The sequence below is a fragment of the Letharia columbiana genome (assembly GCF_014066305.1).
Source record: "Letharia columbiana isolate WasteWater2 chromosome Unknown Sc0000025_s0, whole genome shotgun sequence".
Classification (NCBI taxonomy): Eukaryota; Fungi; Ascomycota; class Lecanoromycetes; order Lecanorales; family Parmeliaceae; genus Letharia; species Letharia columbiana.
Window position 1 is genome coordinate 353,042 of NW_023501067.1, and position 18,472 is coordinate 371,513.

The 18,472-nt window shown below is 50.8% G+C and overlaps 8 protein-coding genes across 8 annotated transcripts; all 8 read left to right on the forward strand.

Annotated features, from left to right (window-relative positions):
• Window positions 1-838: 838 nt before the first annotated feature.
• On the forward strand, window positions 839-3,037 carry HO173_007599 (uncharacterized protein; the record flags this gene model as incomplete). Its single annotated transcript, XM_037309501.1, has 11 exons — window positions 839-921; window positions 971-1,119; window positions 1,176-1,359; window positions 1,410-1,500; window positions 1,555-1,791; window positions 1,841-2,090; window positions 2,149-2,209; window positions 2,260-2,314; window positions 2,371-2,538; window positions 2,592-2,674; window positions 2,764-3,037. The coding sequence occupies 11 exons, from the start codon at window positions 839-841 to the stop codon at window positions 3,035-3,037; spliced, it is 1,635 nt and encodes a 544-aa protein (XP_037163580.1).
• Window positions 3,038-5,125: 2,088 nt separating this feature from the next.
• Window positions 5,126-5,468, forward strand: HO173_007600 (uncharacterized protein; the record flags this gene model as incomplete). Its single annotated transcript, XM_037309502.1, has 2 exons — window positions 5,126-5,244; window positions 5,300-5,468. 2 exons carry the CDS (start codon window positions 5,126-5,128, stop codon window positions 5,466-5,468), a joined length of 288 nt encoding a protein of 95 aa, XP_037163581.1.
• A 13-nt stretch (window positions 5,469-5,481) lies between these two features.
• HO173_007601 (uncharacterized protein) lies at window positions 5,482-7,179 on the forward strand (the record flags this gene model as incomplete). Its single annotated transcript, XM_037309503.1, has 4 exons — window positions 5,482-5,640; window positions 5,696-6,085; window positions 6,143-6,317; window positions 6,383-7,179. The coding sequence occupies 4 exons, from the start codon at window positions 5,482-5,484 to the stop codon at window positions 7,177-7,179; spliced, it is 1,521 nt and encodes a 506-aa protein (XP_037163582.1).
• A 37-nt stretch (window positions 7,180-7,216) lies between these two features.
• HO173_007602 (uncharacterized protein) lies at window positions 7,217-8,449 on the forward strand (the record flags this gene model as incomplete). Its single annotated transcript, XM_037309504.1, has 1 exon — window positions 7,217-8,449. The coding sequence occupies one exon, from the start codon at window positions 7,217-7,219 to the stop codon at window positions 8,447-8,449; it is 1,233 nt and encodes a 410-aa protein (XP_037163583.1).
• Window positions 8,450-8,905: 456 nt separating this feature from the next.
• HO173_007603 (uncharacterized protein) lies at window positions 8,906-9,303 on the forward strand (the record flags this gene model as incomplete). The annotated part of the gene is made up of 3 exons (XM_037309505.1): window positions 8,906-8,953; window positions 9,027-9,072; window positions 9,182-9,303. The coding sequence occupies 3 exons, from the start codon at window positions 8,906-8,908 to the stop codon at window positions 9,301-9,303; spliced, it is 216 nt and encodes a 71-aa protein (XP_037163584.1).
• A 3,299-nt stretch (window positions 9,304-12,602) lies between these two features.
• On the forward strand, window positions 12,603-13,624 carry HO173_007604 (uncharacterized protein; the record flags this gene model as incomplete). The annotated part of the gene is made up of 2 exons (XM_037309506.1): window positions 12,603-12,838; window positions 12,901-13,624. 2 exons carry the CDS (start codon window positions 12,603-12,605, stop codon window positions 13,622-13,624), a joined length of 960 nt encoding a protein of 319 aa, XP_037163585.1.
• Window positions 13,625-14,528: 904 nt separating this feature from the next.
• On the forward strand, window positions 14,529-16,279 carry HO173_007605 (uncharacterized protein; the record flags this gene model as incomplete). The annotated part of the gene is made up of 2 exons (XM_037309507.1): window positions 14,529-15,236; window positions 15,332-16,279. The coding sequence occupies 2 exons, from the start codon at window positions 14,529-14,531 to the stop codon at window positions 16,277-16,279; spliced, it is 1,656 nt and encodes a 551-aa protein (XP_037163586.1).
• A 1,532-nt stretch (window positions 16,280-17,811) lies between these two features.
• On the forward strand, window positions 17,812-18,165 carry HO173_007606 (uncharacterized protein; the record flags this gene model as incomplete). The annotated part of the gene is made up of 1 exon (XM_037309508.1): window positions 17,812-18,165. The coding sequence occupies one exon, from the start codon at window positions 17,812-17,814 to the stop codon at window positions 18,163-18,165; it is 354 nt and encodes a 117-aa protein (XP_037163587.1).
• Between the last annotated feature and the right edge of the window lie 307 nt (window positions 18,166-18,472).

Sequence of the window (18,472 nt, forward strand, 5' to 3'; positions counted from 1 at the left end):
CCTTGATTCTCATGAGGACATAGATATCGTCGATAGAGCAAGCTTGCGCTTGATCCCAATTGCTAGATGCTGTGGTGTCCTGTGATTGGAGCGCCAATTCAACTTCGCCGAACCATTCTGATACGAGTAGTTGAATCAAGATTAGACATCATCGTCGACAACACAGGCCCCGTGGTGGCATAGATCTCGAGACGGGAAGTCTTCCTGACTTCGATGGTTAAGATTTGTGTTTGAAGCTTTGAAGACGGGTCTTTCAAAGTGTCGTCTCTTAATAGGGCAGACGCGAGTCATGCAACCATGTCGCCCTGTAGATCTATGAATCGCTACGCCGCTTAGCCAAAACCTGCTTGCCCCGCTTCTCCGCAATCTCATCCCGCCGGCAGAGATCTTCGAAGAGGACCTCATGATTGGAAGTATGTTGTTTTATGGAGGCTCTCGTACACTGGAAACATCACACGGCTTGTGACGCTAATGCGAGCCGTGCTACCAGCAGTTCACGTTATCTTCGGATGGCTTCATCTACAAATAGCAGGCGTGCGATTGCCCTGCATCTATCTCTGCTACCTCAAGCATATCCTACAGCCGTGATCCCCGCATTATTCCTGCAGAATTTCTCTAGTTGAAAGACTAGAAGCCGTTTTGCAGCTATCTTATTGGAACGTCCTTCCCAATTACGTCGTGCATTTCCTGCACCGTTTATGCCAGCGTCTCAAATCCTATTTGAACCTCTCTCTGTGGATATAAAGTCGCTCATGCCTTTGATATATCGAATGTTCTTCTCTGCTTGACCTTTTCCTCAGTTTGCGCTGCCATTGAACGGACCCAGCGCTTAGAAAATATGTTTGGAAGTTCCCGCTATTTCGGCCTCAAGGGCACACGGCTCAACGTCGCTGTTGGTGTCCTAGCTGGACTGGACTTCTTGTGAGTCTTATGGACTACAATTGGACCGTTGCATGCTGATGGAACACAGACTCTTTGGCTATGATCAAGGTGTCATGGGTGGTCTATTGACCTTATCGTCCTTTGTGAAAACCTTCCCGGAGATTGATACCACGGCCGCAACGGAAACGGCTCAGCATCTCAACGCCTCTCAGAAAACCCATAGATCGACCATCCAAGGTGACTTGGCAGTGCATTAATAATACCGTGCCAGCAGCCGACTGATCGGGGCACAGGTATTTCGGTCGCTGCTTACAACGTCGGATGTTTCTTTGGGGCTATTGCTACAATTTTTATTGGAGACCGCCTTGGTCGCCGAAAGACCATTTTTCTCGGCTCTTCGGTCATGGTTGTTGGTGCAGCGCTGCAATGTTCATCCTTTTCGTTGGCTCAATTCATCACTGGAAGATTGGTAACAGGGTACTAGCTATGATACTGTCACAGAGAAACATGCTGACGACAAACGCAAGCTTTGGCAATGGTCTCAATACATCGACTGTCCCAACATGGCAGTCAGAGTGTTCTAGATCTCACAGGCGGGGCCAACTGGTCATGATCGAGGTATTGTGGCCTGAGAAAGGCAGCATGTAAGAGCTAACGCGGTTGAATTTTTAGGGTGCAATGATCACTGGAGGCATCTGCTTCAGCTACTGGCTTGACTTTGGCTTCTCCTTCCTGGACCCGAGCACCATTGCCTGGAGATTCCCTATTGGATTCCAGATCTTTTTCGCGTTGCTTATCCTGCTTTTCGTCCTTAGGCTTCCAGAGTCGCCCCGGTGGTTGATCTTGAAGGGTCAGGAGGATGAAGCGATGTCAGTCCTAAGCGCTCTTAGTGATCTTCCGCCCGATGATGTAAGTCCTCGATTCATGTTGAGGAGGCCGGTCCGCTGACGACTCTTAGCCTTACGTTCACGGTGAATTCTCCGCCATCAAAGACACTGTTCTGGAGATGTCTCAAGGCGGTTTTCGAGATCTGTTCACGATGGACGAAAATCGACATCTTCATCGTACCATCCTGGCATATGTCAATCAGGTCTTTCAGCAGATTTCTGGCATCAATCTAATCACGTATTATGCAGCAACCATCTATCAAGAGGAAATTGGATTGAGTGGATTGACGTCGAGGGCCTTGGCAGCTGCGAATGGAACAGGTATGAACGGCCTTCAGCTCGGCTTTTGGGATATAGGAATTGAGCTTCAAGGCAATAGAATACTTCGCGGCCTCATGGATCGCTGTCTTTACTATAGAGAAATTTGGCCGGCGTCAGCTGTCGGTACCCAGGCCTGGTCCTCTGTGATGCCTTGCTGACTCCAATTTAGCATGCTGTTCGGCGCCGCAGGTATGACGTTCTCGATGGCGATACTGGCGATCATGGTACGCATATGAGACCGTATGAACGATACGAAAGATTTCAGCTAAGCGCAATGCAGAACAAATACACTGGCAAAGGCACTGGCATTGTAGCAGCCCTCTTTCTCTTCATCTTTAATACTTTCTTCGCAATTGGATGGCTCGGTATGACATGGCTATATCCCGCTGAGATTGTACCCCTGCGTATTCGGGCACCTGCAAATGCGTTGTCGACATCTGCCAATTGGGTATGTACTTCATAGGTTCGAATTCGTCTCTCATCCAAGCTGACAAGGTCCAGGCCTTCAACTTCATGGTCGTAATGGTTACGCCGGTGGCTTTTGCATCCATCCAATACAAGACTTACGTTATTTTTGCCGTCATGTAAGACCACATCCAGCTCATCCTTTCTACTTCCACACATCCCTCTCATCATGCCCATAAACTCAATCCGCTAACCCTTCCTTGCACAGCAACGCCTTCATATTCCCGGTCGTCTACTTTTTCTACCCCGAAACCGCCTACCGCTCCCTCGAAGAGATGGACTCCATCTTCCGCAAATGCAGCTCCTACTTCACCCTCGTGAAAATCGCCCGCGATGAGCCGAGACGGTATGGCAAGAAGGGAGAATTACTCATCAATTACGAAGAGACGGAAGAGCATGCGAGGAGGGCCAGTATTTTGAGTCAGCCGTCCGAGAAGGCTAAGAAGGCGGAGGGGCTGGCGGTTGAGAATGAGGGTGTCTGAAGGAAGATTGCGGCAGGAGGTCTAGAGGCGCTTGATGAGAAGACACGCGAGCAGATGTCTCCAGATGATTTATTGCATCAGTCTAACTTTCGTAATCCTATCAAGCATCTATAACAGCGCTAAGTTACTCCTGATCCCCTTACGCACAGGCAACATGCCAGCCAGGAGGGCCGGCAAGCCGCCAATAACAAGCGGCAATCTTGGGTGCCGACTTCTTTCCATCACTCATGCGGAGATCCGCGCCAAAAGTCCTGGAACGCCAGGATCTCAGGTAACGCCGCCTCCGCCTGAAGCGATGCCTAGGTAAACCAATCCGGGACCCAATGCCCCTATCTCGCCCAAAGGAGGTTCATACACGTGAACAGCAAAGTCGGCCTAGTCCCCGGTCCGTAAGACGGTAGAATGATATCGAGTCGGTTTGGGCGCAGCTCGCCCATAGTCGTACCGTCTATCAGCACGGCCGCACTCGGTCTCGATGAGCGTCGTCTCGCGGGAGATGGCCCATTGCTCCCACGTTGCGTCCGTTGAGATCAGATTGGATTTTTTTTACTTTCCTTTGCGATTGCAAGGTTCCACGGGGAGTCCGAATCAGGCTGCGGTAAGAGCGAGTGTAGAAAGCCTACGGCTACGCCGGAAGGATCGGAGTCGTTGTCGTTTGGGTGGGTTAGCAGCCGGGGTTGAGAAGGCGGTCCGGCAGAGCAGAGGCTTGATATATGGATGGTCTATGTCGAAGCAGACGAGATGAGATGGAGGCGCGGTAGTTTGGATGGGAATGATGCCGCGACGAAGCACGCGGTGATGATGTGGATAAATTAAGAGGGCATTCGATCCACTGCGGCTGGATGTCTGCGAGGATGACGGCGGTTGCCCACATGCACTCTTGAAACCAGTCTCGTTGCCATCACAAGGCGGAATGCTAGAAGCTGGAGTCGTACTTGTACTTGTGAAAAATTCTGCCCCTGACACCGCGAGAAGAGAGAGACTGGCTCTGGGCTTTGGTATGTGACTTTGGCCAACTCATAGGTGGACTACGGTCTTATTCTGGGTCGACTAGACGATGTATGAACAGATAGACCATGTATGAGCTGACTGATGTTTACTGTTCCATGGTTTGTGGAGTGGACTCTGAATGGACCGTTGCTGCTCTTATCCTTTTTTAGCTTGCATTAGCTTGCGTTAACGGGACCCATCGCTGTCATGTATGTATGTACCTCGTCGAAAGAAGGTTCCCAGCCTCCTCCCAGCCACCTGTTGGAACAACCACCTAATTTGTGTGGGCTACAAATACTGGCCCAGGGAGTCCGGAGATAGAATAATTCTTGCAACCTACACACCACTCACTCTACCATACCTGATATTTTGACATACCTCCAGTCAGGGTCCATAGCTTCGTCTTCCTGCTTTCAGTTCTCAGCTTTTCAACTATTCGAATATGGAATTCTACGATAAGTGGGAAGGGCTTGTAAAAGCGAGGTTATCTAGTTGCGTGAAATGGATAGTTAGCCCCCCAATAAGAAGTCCCTACGCGGATTGACCGGCTTCTGAGAAGAATGAACCGGTAGGGTTACATTGGGATGGCATGGCATGCATTAGTGCTGACCTGTAGACTGTACGGGCACTTTCGGGGGGTATGACGGATCATGGAAACGAGTGGACGGCGCCGGGCGGTACACGTAGAGTAGGTCGCAAGTTACTGCGCGCTTGTTTCTCCGAGGTGAATCTACGCCACTAGATATCTGAACAGTTCCCCAAGACGACTGATGCATAATGCAATGGACCCTTCATTAGCACGCGATTGCTCGGCGCTTAGCATTGTAGCCTCCCAAATTCCTTTTGCCTTCCTCAAGAAACACCTTATTGATATACTACTTATATGAACATATATCTTTGTTGAGTCGACGTTGCTACCCAAACCTAGGTTATGCTTTCTATGCGAATTCAATGTTTGGTTGAGATTAAGCCGGGGTCGACAGACCATCTGAGCGGTATCCACCACGAGTTAATTACGTGCCCCGGTTTCCCCTGACCTCTTGATTCTCCATCTGAGGCCTGACTCAGCATCACTGCGGACATCTAACCCCTCTTCCAATGTCGCAAAGCTGCGCCACTCAAGATGGCACGAAGATGTGCAGCAAAGACACTGTCAAGGCTACAGGTCTCAATATTTGGGCCAGCGGTGAGCACGGTCGTAACAGACCCAAAGTAGAGTAAGACAAGCAATCCTTCGTGAAGTCTGTCAGTATCATTGACAAAGCGTTGAAGTGTTATTGCAGTTCAAGGTCTTGGTGCTAATCCATACTACACATGGGTTTGGAGACCTGATTCTGCCGGGGCGAGGCCTACGGGAGGCTCCTACTTCAGTTTACAAAGCCGCCAGAGGAATACTCAGGCTGACGCACTTCCCAATGGTGTTCGAGCGACATCCGACTGACACAGCGGAAGTTATGTGGCTTCGCGACTTTTTGCCGGATCTAATTCCAACTGCGCGGATTGCGACATACAGCTACGAGTCAGACTGGCGCAGAGTGGACGTCAAAACAAATCTACGCGAATGTGGAGAGCAGTTGCTCAACGTGCTTCGTCAGAATCGCTCAACCGAGAAGGTTGGTGGAACTGTTCTGGGCATTGTTTAGGCATCATGACTAAGAGTCACCACAGGAGGGTCGACGGCCGCTGGTATTCATTGGACATAGCCTCGGAGGTCTGGTTATTAAACAGGTCGGTGTGGTTTTGGCGCGAATAGATCCTGTACTAAGCTCTCCACAGGCGCTAGTGCTGGCCGACCATGGTGATACTTTCAGAGATATTCGATTGTCCACGGCTGGGATCATCTTTCTTGGAACACCACATCAAGGAAGCGACGCTGCAATGTATGGTGGCTGGCTAGCTCACGCCGCTGGATACGATAAGACGTTGCTCGAGTCTCTAAAAAGAAATAGCCCTGCTCTTCATAACATTGCGCGGGACTTTGAAGCGAGCTATAGTAATGCTGATATCGTTTGCTTTTACGAAGACAAAGACGTGTCGTACGGACCCTTGAAGACCCAGGTGTGCTAACTCCCACCCTTACACTGGACTGGCGGTGAGTGCTTACGATATGCACAGTTTGTTAATCATCAGTCAGCCACCTTGCTCGGGAAAAGAGAAATTTATCTCTCTACGGATCACTCTGGGTTGAACAAATTTCGTAGCTCCGACGATGAAAATTTCCTCTTGGTGAGGCCAGAGATCCAGAGAATGGTTCAGAAGGCACCTCAAAGGATCGAGGAACAATATCGATGTACGATCCATCTTCTCTCTACTCCCGACTTTATATCCTCCAAAGCTCCACTGACTCCTCAGAAGCACACGCCGTGGGTACCGAAAAAGCACAAGGACCCCAAGATCGCCGAGAGGACCAAGAGACGCTATTACGCCAGACTTTAGCGTCAGATTACAAGAGTGATAAGGACCTGGTCTCAGAGAGGGTCCCCGGTACCTGCGAGTGGTTCTTCGAAGATGATAGATTCTTGGAGTGGCGCGATAGTAACATTTCAAAACTTCTCTGGGTCTCCGCGGGTCCCGGATGCGGAAAGTCAGTGTTAGCGCGGGCCCTAATTGATGAGAGAAGCCTCTGCACAAATACCACGGCCCCAACCGTCTGCTATTTCTTCTTCAAGGATGGCCAAAAGCAGCGCACACGTGGTGCTAACGCACTCTGTGCTTTACTCCACCAGCTCTTTGAGAGCACCCGTCTTATCACTCATGCGCTCCCCAGTTATAAAAGCTATAGGAAAAAGCTACGAGACGCATTCAGCGAGCTGTGGGAGATACTGGTCAAGTCCGCCCAGGATTCAGAGGCAGGTGAGATCATTTGTGTTTTGGATGCTTTAGACGAATGCGAGAAGAACGCAAGGAATCAGCTTATAGACAAGCTTGTCCACTTCTTTTCGCAAGCAGAATCTTGTCAGAATACGTCAATACAACTCAAGTTCCTCGTTACTAGCCGTCCTTACGACGATCTAGAGCAGAATTTCCGACGGCTTTCGGGTGTCAGCACATATATGCGTTTTGACGGTGACGAGAAATCACAGAGGATTGGCCAGGACATCAACTTGGTGATTGACGCCAAAATTCCATATATTACGGGAGACTTCAAGTGACGAGGACCGCAAGCGTATCTCCAGTCGTTTGAAAGAGATGGACAACCGCACTTATCTCTGGCTTTTCCTCACCATCGATATAATTGAGAAGTCTCCGAGCAATTTCCGCAGGAAGTCTGACATAGATTCACTATTATCCAACCTGCCTTCGGAAATTTCTGACGCCTATGAAACGATTTTGAGGAGGAGTACAGCTAATTTCAAAGCTCGAATCCTACTTGAACTCATTGTCGCTGCGACGAGGCCCCTTAGCCTTGAGGAAGCAAACATGGCGTTGGCAATAGCAACTCGTAAAGAAAGTTGCAGATCACAGAGCGCCCTTGAGTTGTGGCCCCAACAGAGTTTTGCAGCTACTGTCCAAAACATGTGCGGCCTCTTCGTCAGCGTTCATGACGGAAAGCTATTTTTGATCCATCAGACTGCAAGAGAATTCCTGACCAGGACATTTGAACCGGCTAGTACCAAGTTGCACAAATGGAAAGGATACTTGGACATGGCAGCTGCTCATGGTACAATGTCTCGAATCTGTCTCGACTACCTCAATTTTCAGGACATTGCTAGTTTCCATCAAAGCCAGCTAGGTCAAGGCGGCTATGCCGAATCAACAAATGAATATTACCTTCTCGACTACGCCGCTAACAATTGGGCAACTCACTATACTTCTCAACCTGCTGAGCTCGCCAAAGTTTCACAACAAGCTGCTATGAGGCTCTGCAATAAATCGTCACTACAATTATACTGGTTTGCAATCTATTGTGCCTCGAGAGATGTAAACCCTTCAGAAGTGTGTGCCGGATTAGGGATTGCGTCTTTTCTTGGGTTCACATACGTTGCTGAAGGGTTCCTGAATGAAGGAGCTGATGTGAACGCTCAATGTGGGGAATTGGGTCATGCATTGCGGATGGCGTCGTTGGAAGGTCATGATGAAACAGTAGGAATGTTACTCCGTAGAGGGGCTGACATCAATCTTAAAGGCGGTATTTATCGTGAAAATGCACTGGAGGCGGCGTCAGGCAGAGGTCATGATCAAGTAGTGCGAGTTTTGCTTGATAGTGGGGCTACCGATGTTGATGGAGAAGCACTATACGCGGCGTCATCCGAAGGTTATGATCAAATAGTGCAGATGCTACTCGACAGTGGGGCTGCCGATGCTGCTGGAGAAGCACTGAGCGCGGCGTCAGGCAGAGGTGACGATCAAATTGTGCAGATGATACTCGACAGGAGTGGGATATTTTTAACGCTCAGGGTGAAGCGTATAACAGAGCACTGAGAGATGGCGTCATGCGGAGGTCATGATCAAATAATGCAGATGCTATTCGACAGTGGGGCTGCTGATATTGGTGGAAAAGCACTGAAGGCGGCGTCATGCAGAGGTTACGATCGAATCGTACAGATGCTACTCGACAAAGGGGCTATTTATTACGCTCAGGTCGAAGCGTATGACGAAGCTGTCATACGAAGGTAAAATAGTCCGGGTTATTTTTGGAAAAAAATTTTTAAAAAAAAAAAAAAAAAAAAAAAAAAAATTCGCTCAGGTCGAAGCGTATGACGAAGCACTCGTTGGTGGCGTCAGTCCCAAGGTCATTATCAAGTGGTGCGGATGCTGCAGAAAGCAAGGGCATCTGTACGATAGAACTGCGCTACATCTTGCCTCTGTCGAAGAATATAAAGCTCTTGTCAAACAATTCTTCAGGCTTGCACCCGATCAGAGTATCACCGAGCTGTAATGACGAAACTGTCTCCAGCTGCACCGTCCATCGATCCTACTGAACTGGTCCGGTTGGCTTCTGAAGACACGCCTTGACTCCGATCTGAGTGATCGGGGTAACTGAACTCCTCTGCATCAGGCTGCTGGGAAGGATGTTGCTGCTGCACCACGCATTGAGGCGACAAGTGAGTGGACTTCACGTGCGATTACAGTGCATCACCACCGAATACCCTCGGCCATCTTGACGGCCGGCAGCCCCCAGTCGGGCCTGGCACTGATACTGACTTTCAGCAGTCTCAATCTATGAACTAGATGTCAACAAAGGGTGGGTGGACATAAGGCCAGCCCAGCTACTTCCCAAGAGGGAAGTTACTGCGATGGCTGCTCCTTGGTACGTCGGCAACCGGGGATACTGAAAGGCTTGTCTGACCCCTTGAAGAAGAGAATCAAATTCAACACCTTGCCCGTCCTCGTCGCCGCCCTTCCGCTCTTGAAACCAAGTCGGTATGGCGTCCCCGTCTTTCTCCCCGGTCGATGACCATCCAAGAAGATTCTATCTCTGTTCGTACGCTTGTTGTTTGTTAGGTTGATTAGCGATATCATTGCATTCCTTATATACATGAACAGTGCCAAATTCTTGATGAGTCTGTCTGCAGATGATTTCAACTTCATTGCATCCGCTAGCACCCTTATGGACGCACCGCCTTGAGTATTTCACGACTCCAGAGATGACTCCGAGATGTCGTGGAATAGCCAGGAAGCACCGCCTGAGCTTTCTTTGTATTAGACCCAACGGACTCTATCGAGCTCCAAGACACAATCATTAGGGACTCGACTCAACACCGAGCTGGGTCTCGAAGGGAAATTCTTGTGCACATGGGCAGCGTGGATCTTGAATGCGATCAGGTTTGGTATGTCAGTATAGGTAGGATTCAGCGGAGGCTGTGCCCGAAAAGCGAGATCATCTGAGCTATATCCATACGTGCAGAGAAAAGAGTTCGAAGGAGGATCTTTATTGTGATATAACTCAGTTAGCAGTATATTTCTCATGTTACCTAGCCTCCTGTTCTAGCTCAATCCATCCCGGCTATGCTTCTTCCACCCTCAACCAGACGTCCAAACAGCTCTCTTTATGACGAACACGGTACATCATCGTACATTCTTCAGCGATTACACTTAGTCACGAACTACCCGAGAGTCGAACGATTGCATACTAATGAGTGGCTCTCAAGCTAAAGTCTACAATGACCGGACGCCCACAGTTAAAATGCCCGCTTGTTGAATGTAAGGATGAGATGATTCTTCACCACGACGACAGTCAATTCTCATGTTCCGAAGCGGTGCCATCGTCTCCCTTCCACGTCCACTTTGTCCCCACCGACGCGATTTAGTCCCGGCTGCATGTTCAGTCAAGCAAGCAATGCGTAACTACCAAATAGGAAAAGGCCAACCGGACTCCTTTCGCAACCAGCGCGTCATCGGATCTTCTACTATCACGAGCGGTGGTTGATAGTGACATGGCAACCGCCGCCGTTGTCCGTGCCAAAATTTCCCTTTATGACCGCCGCAACCATCCAAGATGTTTTGTGCAATGTCACGAATTGTCTGACCGGACAGAGGTGTTCCGGGCCTGCACCGTTGGTCGCAGACACCATGTAGCCCAGACACCATGTAGCAGCTTCCGACGCTGAACTGGGCCCCATCGGTGTGAGTGGATCCGGTGTCAATGTTGTTTCAAAGCTGATTGGCAGTCGGTAACGCTGGGGGTGTAGGAGGAGCCCTTGCAGCTAGAGCGAGAAATCGAGATTAGCAAAGGAACGCTGCGGGGCTTAAGAGAGCACGAGGACAGCAGGGCCCTTCTTGCCACGTACTTGTTCGTATAGGTTGCTACGCCTGCGCCCATGGTGGCTAGGGCGGCCGAGGTGATGGTCATGAGAAGTGAGTCTGCATCTTGGATGGTGGGTGGGGGTTACAATGAGTTTCCTGATTGTTTGCGAGCTTAATGCTGATATGTGGAGATCTGAAGATGTTGGTGAGATGTGAATTCGAGTATCTGAGTGCTGGGAGACCTTGGCCCTTTCATGGTAACATCAGTCGTCTAAGCCACCAGACTAGTGTAACAAGCTGAACGTGTTTATCCCCAAATTAATGGCCCTCAACGTCTATGCCGATCAACGATCGCATATATCGGCATTCCCAAGGCTTGTTCTTTCAAATCGATACAAGCCCGATCCAGCTCCGGATCGTCTTGGTCAGACTACCTACCTCATTTAATGTAACATGAGACCACCATCAAGGTCTTCTTATGATGACGAGTATGGTCTGTTTGCAGAACGTTGAGCAAGTAGATGACGCAACGAGCTCCAAGAGCTGACAGGCCATTCTCCTTCCCTGCAATCCGGCAGCCCCTTAGACATACATGCGTCTTCAAAAGGAAACCCCGCTTTCAATCGGTTGGACAAGAGCAGTTCCCCTTGAGCACGAGCCGCTGATTCGAACAGCAGCGAGCAGCGCCAGCCTCGTGGGCACCCTCTACAGCCTCGTCCAAACGAGAGCTAAGTCTTCACTGCAACAGCCCTGCAGAAGATGAACTCGACTGCTTCGTCAATCAAGGATGTTGGGTATTTTCCTTAATGCAACAATTCTATAGGAAATGAACCCGACTGTCTTAAGTATTTAAGGGTGTGAGAAATTTTCTTTAGTGCAAAAATGCTGCAGAAATTGAAGCCGGCTATTACAACAGATAAGGATTTCAAGAATACTCCTCAACTCCACGATCTTGGTGTAAGAAGCTTTCTTCAGCGCAACAGCCCTGTAGAAAACGGATCCGATGACTACAATAGTTAGAGCTAGGAACGGATTGAAATGCTTTGATAGTCAAATGGTGTGAAGAAACTTCATCGATACAGATCAAAGTTGCTGTGTTTTAAAACAATTCTGCAAAGAGAAAATTTTCAACTGCTCCAATGTTTATGTTGCAAGGGGTGTCAAAGATTTTCTTCCATGCAGGCCAAAGTTGCTGAGTCAAGATATTGACTCAATCTAAGAGGGCATACATTGTATCGAAAAAGCATACACGTATGGAGATGTCTACAGTATATTAATTGTTCTTTCTTCAGCCGACGTTCTCCCCCAGGGCCCGCCCTTCTGTTGTGATTGGTTAAATCCTCCCTCACCCGGTGTCCCGCCGTCCCCCCTCCACCCCCGCGCGCTAAGGCGCGGCTTCATGGCCTTCGGGGCCCGAGCCCGTCTCCACCCCCCCCCCCCCCTCCCTCCCCTGCGGGCCTCGTGGCTCAAGCCTTCTCCACTCATGAGCGCCCGAACCTCATTGCCGCCAATCCCCTCCCCTACATTCGCCCTGACGTAGCTGCCTGCCCCCCTCCCGTAAAGGTAATGTTACGTTTATTTTGTGTGGTGACGTATCTCCCGGGGCACTTGCCGCCAGACGTCAGCCCTTCTTCCGACGTGCCTATAATCAAAACACGATATTAGAAAGCACTGCAATCAATTGTCCGGGCTTTTATACTTTGTGATGATGTCAATGGCTTCCAAGACTCTCTTCCGTGAGGGTATGCTTCCTTGCTGTAAAGTTGCGCTTCTTGATTATATAGCGGAGCCTCCCTGAATCTTCCTATTCAAAAATCCTTTTGGTCTGCAGTCTATCCCATTGGCATTAGAAAAGCAGAGCTTCGTCAGTCACACTACCATCATCACAATGGGATCCATCGGAGAAGGCTTCACCTTCACCGTCTACAGAGGGTCTAAGGATGGTTCAATCGTCAAGTCGAGCACTCACCAGGACGACCTACAAGGCGATCAGGTCTTCTTGAAAATTACACACAGTGGTCTCTGCGGAACAGACGAACACTACCGATCCGCAGACCAGGTTTTAGGACACGAAGGCGCAGGCATTGTGCAAGACGTGGGCCCGGATGTTCGCGACTTAAAGGAGTAAGTGCCCTTCCTTTCCCGCACGTCCAGAAGATACGTTGGCTGACTCCTGTTGTCAATAGAGGTGACCGTGTTGGCTTCGGGTATCTTCATAACAGCTGCGGCCGCTGCGAGCAATGTCTGACGGGCAAGGAGACATTCTGCCCAGAAAGGGTCATGTATGGCATGGGCGACTTCCACATTGGTTCCTTCGCCTCCCACGCCGTCTGGCGCGAGGCCTACCTCTTCAAGATACCCGACTCTATACCCAATGAATACGCAGCACCCTTGATGTGCGGTGGTGCGACGGTCTTCAACGCCCTAGAGATGTACGGTGTACGGCCTACCGACCGAGTAGGCATCATCGGCGTTGGCGGCTTGGGGCATCTCGCTATTCAATTTGCCGCCAACATGGGCTGCGAGGTGGTGGTCTTCAGCGGCACGGATAGCAAGAAAGAGGAAGCCATGAAGCTGGGTGCTCTGGAATTCTACGCGATGAAGGGTATCAAAGGGCCAGAGCAGCTCCCCAAAATCAAACCGATCAATCACCTCCTTGTTACCACCAGCGCGAAGCCAGACTATGCCTTGTACTCGTCCATACTGGCTCCTGGAGCCACGATCTTCCCCTTGTCCGTCGCGGAAGGCAACTTTGAGTTCCCATACATGCCGATGCTATTGACCGGCGTTCGCGTGCAGGGAAGCGTTGTAGCGCCGAGGGCGATCCACAACAAGATGATGGAGTTTGCGGCGGTACACAAGATCAAGCCAATGATTGAGAAGTTCCCCTCTGAGCCAGGAGGGCATTGAGAAGGCCTTCGAGCACCTGGATCATGGTGAAATGCGGTATCGAGGTGTTCTCGTTGCGCAGGATTAGAGGCGCAAGGTCGATAAACTTAAGACTCGAAGCGTAAAGCGTAAAGAGAGATAAATACATCATGATGCTGATAGAGTTTCATTCAACCTTCTGAGTTTCACCTACGGTAATCATGCTCCGGAGAGTCTACCCCGCTTTCCGCTCCTTAGGCAAAGTGGGTTGAAAGTTTAAACATTGTGGGGTAGAAGTGACATGAAGGCATCAAGCTCCCTCTTCTCTCGCAAGAAATCATCCCGAGTCCGCTTCGACACCTGTAGCCTCTCAAGATGCGTAAAGTAATATCTTCTCTCTGGCTTTGTCAAGGATCTTTTAGTTCAGGAAGGACTGACAAGTGGCAAAGCCCTTCACACGTACCACCGTCCTGGTGCCCTGGTCGTGGCACAACACTCGAGTAGGAAAGGGCCAATCAGCAGCAGGCATTGACTGGAAGGCTGTACAAAGGATGCAGATCAAATAAGGCACGTGAGAAAATAAGCGAAAGGAAAGGGGTCAGAAAGAGCAGTGCTTGCGAAATGTGGCTCGGACTACAACTCCGTCGCCGATCCTGATGAAGTCATGAGGTAGCATTATTACCGTCAACATCGAATTGTCTGCCAATCATGCGTAAGCCCATGCGGCACACATGGCAATTCCAGCTTCTCGCTCCTCGCTCTATACTCGATTCGACAATGGGCTACGAAGGGCAACCAGCTGGGAGACTATTCGGCGCCATCTCCGCATGCCTGCTTGCCCTTCATTCCTCAACATAAAGATAGCCCACGCGACCTGGCACTCTCAGTAACCCTCAGTAACTCTTTTCATCTAAACACCCCAATGCAATAGCTTTGCCCACGCGAAATGGCGAATGTCGCTGCGAAGAAGATGCAAGACGTGCAGCATCAAGAGGAAAAGCCAGAAAAGGTTCCCTCGTCTGGTCACAGCTCTGATACAGCTCCAGGCAGCGATAATGCTCCTACTCACGACAAGGCCGAGTCTCCTACCACCAGAGAAGATGGCAAGATAGAGATTAAGGAGGAAGACTGTTGGGACAAGCTTGGCTATTCTTTCTCTCCCTTCAGGAAATGGACTATCCTCACCGTCATCTTCTGGGTCCAAGTCTCCATGAACTTCAACACAAGCGTCTACTCCAATGCCGTCGAGCCTCTCACCAAGGCTTTTGTAATTTCTGGCCAAGCGGCTAGGGTGGGGCAGATGATATACCTTGTGGCTTATGCTTTTGGATCTGAGCTGTGGGCTCCTTGGAGCGAGGATCTGGGCCGCTGGCCGGTCTTGCAGCTTTCGCTTTTTCTGGTCAATGTTTGGGAGATACCCTGCGCCTTGGCACCGAACTACAGCACCATCATTGGGTTCCGTTTTCTTGGTGGACTGTCCTCAGCTGGCGGGTCTGTGACGTTGGGCTTGATAGCAGATATGTGGGAGGCGGATGACCAACAGTATGCCGTGGCTTTCATCGTGTTATCATCGGTCGGTGGATCCGTTCTTGGTCCTATTGTTGGAGCCTTCGTGCAACGTTGGCTTAGCTGGCATTGGAACTTCTGGGTTCAGGTGAGTCTCTGATATCGTGCATCCATGAGAGCAACACCTTTCACAGGTTTACCTAGCTACTCTACTCTGCCCGTGATTGCTGACACCATTTACAGCTTATCTTCGGCGGAGCTGTACAGCTAGCCCACTTCTTCCTCGTACCGGAGACTCGCTCTACAATTATCCTGGACAGAGAAGCCAAGAAAAGACGCAAGGCTACAGGAGAGAACATATGGGGTCCCAACGAACTCAAAGAGAACCGCTTCTCACCCAAAGAGATCCTCGCCACCTGGGGTCGTCCATTCGAAATGTTCATCCGCGAGCCAATCGTGCTTTGCCTATCTCTCCTATCCGGTTTCTCAGACGCCCTTATTTTCACCTTCCTCGAATCTTTTCAGCCCGTCTACGAACAGTGGAACTTCGGGACCACGGCTCAGGGTCTCGCCTTTATACCCGTTCTGATCGGTTACTTCCTTGCCTGGGTTTCCTTCTTCCCTTTCTTCGCCCGGCACAACAAGATCCGTGCAAGGGATCCCAACGCCCTTCAGCCCGAAGCCCGCCTATACTGGCTGCTATACCTTGCACCCCTCGAAGCAATCGGACTCTTTGGCTTTGCCTGGACTAGCTTGGGGCCGGCATACAACGTCCACTGGATCGCGCCTATGATCTTCTCAATGCTCATCGGCGCTGCCAACTACGCAATCTACATGGCCACGATCGACTACATGATCGCCTCTTACGGTCCTTACTCCGCCTCCGCAACCGGCGGCAACGCCCTTGCTCGTGACTTCCTCGCTGGTATAGCAGCCATGTATGCGACTCCCTTCTACACAGACGTTGGCAACGGACATGCGAAATTCAAACTAGAGTGGCCGTCGACGATACTGGCTTGCTTGGCTATCATTGTGACGGTACCGATTTACATCTTCTACTGGAAGGGGCCGTATATAAGGGAAAAGAGTAAATTTGCGCAGACGCTGGCGTCGGATCGAAAGGAACATGGGGGAAGGAGAGTGGAGAGTGTGGGTGCGAAGGCGGAGGCGGGGCATATGGAAGACGCTTAGGGTTGAGCCGCATGTACCTAAAAGAAGAAAGCTCATGGCGCTAGATTGGTATGGTCTTATGGTGCGATGAAAGTACGAGGGTCGATGAATGCTCATGTTACAACCTCTTACATGTAACCCTAATCCCCACCAATATTCCTATACATTGATCGAAGCGATCAGCCTGTCGTTACCTCTGCCTAATCTCCCCTCCCATCCCGCCCGTCCCTCCACCCCGATGCCCAACAACCTTTCTAACCCACATCTGCCACATCACTCACCCACCCACTCACTCACTCACTCACTCACTCACCCACTCACTCACGCATCCCTTCTAGTACCCAAAACGGCCGAACTTCGGAACCCTTCCCGACATCCTCAGGGCGGCGGAGGAGGTCACGGTCACGGGTGGGCACTGTGGCATTTCTACGGACGGGGTGGTCTTGGTCTCGGGTTCGACTAATCTTACCTACATAGAGTGTGCCTTAGTAGTCGTGGAAGCCGGGGTTTTTGGGGGACCGGCGATGCAGATGGGTAGGGGGGAGCCGGTCTGTTGGTGGGGGGAAAGGGGGGAAGGGGGGCACGTAGGATAGGTAGGTAGGTAGGTTGTGATTCGATTCCATTCGATTCGTTGTTGCGAGGTCGGCTTGGGGGTTTACTCGTATATTCGGCGTCTACTTGGTCCCTTCACATCAGTGACAATCATCGGCACCTCTTGTCAAGGACTGGCAATCGCACGCATGAAACCGAATCACGTTATATCGCCGATCCGAGATCCTTTTCGTTTGATCCTACCGAGCGCGCGATGCAACCTAAGTAGCTAACCCGTGTGAGAAGAAGCCGACTAAGGTAGATTCGCCTATGTATGTATGTATACCTGGGAGCGCGCAGAGCAGTACTCCATCGTGCGCTCGTGTCCCAGGTCGAACGCTTGCTCAGGAGCTGGAATGTGCGCTTGAGTGAGTGAGTGAGTGAGTGAGTGAGTAAGGTAGGCTGTGGATTTGAAATGGCTTCACAGCGAAACCTCAAGCAACTTCCAGCAATGCCTGCCACTATCATCCCCCCATCACCCAACGCCAAATATGTATCATCGCTCTCAGCGCATCCTCTTCGCTCTACCCTACTCTTCTCCTCCTTCACTCCCGCCCCCGGCATCCGAGCACCGGCCATCCCGGTCGCGTTGGACTGCTCACGACGTGAATGACCGCAGACCCTCTCGTCCGCGTGCTGGAGCGCGCTAGAGATGAGTGAGCTGGATTCAAACGGAACTGGTCAGACACCACCGCCGTCGACTCAGCGAGCGCCAACGCTGGCGGTCGCAGAGACCAGGACGTGCTTCCTGCGGCTTGGGGGATGGGGTCACTGGGCGCGATTGCTCCACCGTTCGGTACGAGTGGGGGAGGACTCGACTCGCTCGGAGCCCGGGATTGGGTGATCCACGCTGTACATCCCGGCTTTCTATGGGGGTTCTGGAACATATACGGTATGTGCTCTTCCTCATTCTTTTCCTTCCGGTCCATCGTGTTGGATTTTGACCCTCTCGTCCCCCTGTCATGGGGTCGGTCTCGGGCTGGTGCTTACTTGGGTATTCAAATCGAGCTGTCAATATCTACATCACAACTTTCTACCACGCCTTTCAAAACATCTCACAGACCAACCTTACTTATTTGAATCGTAGTCGCCAATCTTCTCCTCGAATGACGCATCCCGCCTCACTCCCGCCACATAGACAGTACCCATCGATACACCACCTCATCGTCCTCATCGAAAAAGAGAAACCTACGGCCACGCTCTCCCCGCCACCCCTTGCCAGCTTTTCTAGACGCTCATCCGATCTAGCGGACATATCGCCAGTCGACAAGCGTCGTACGGGAGTTGACAACGCTGATGCTGCAGAGGGTGAGTAGGATTCTGGGGCAGATCATAGGACGGGGTGGAGAGTTTCTTGCAAGTGGCTGAGCAAGGGAGCTTTTTCGACGGTGGACGGGGCGGATCTGGTGAGGGTGTTGGAGGGCTCGGGTTCGATTGTGGACGTACGACGTCAAAACTTCATTGTCGGTGTTAAAAGCCCGTCTTGTGGAAATCCGGCACCGAAGGGTAGATTGCAGTAGCTCAACGGCTCTGCCCGAATCTATTTTCTCAACTTACGCTCGGTTTTTGCTCGAGTTGGTAACTCTGCTTGGCTCAGCATAAACATAATCGAGGCTTGCTCAC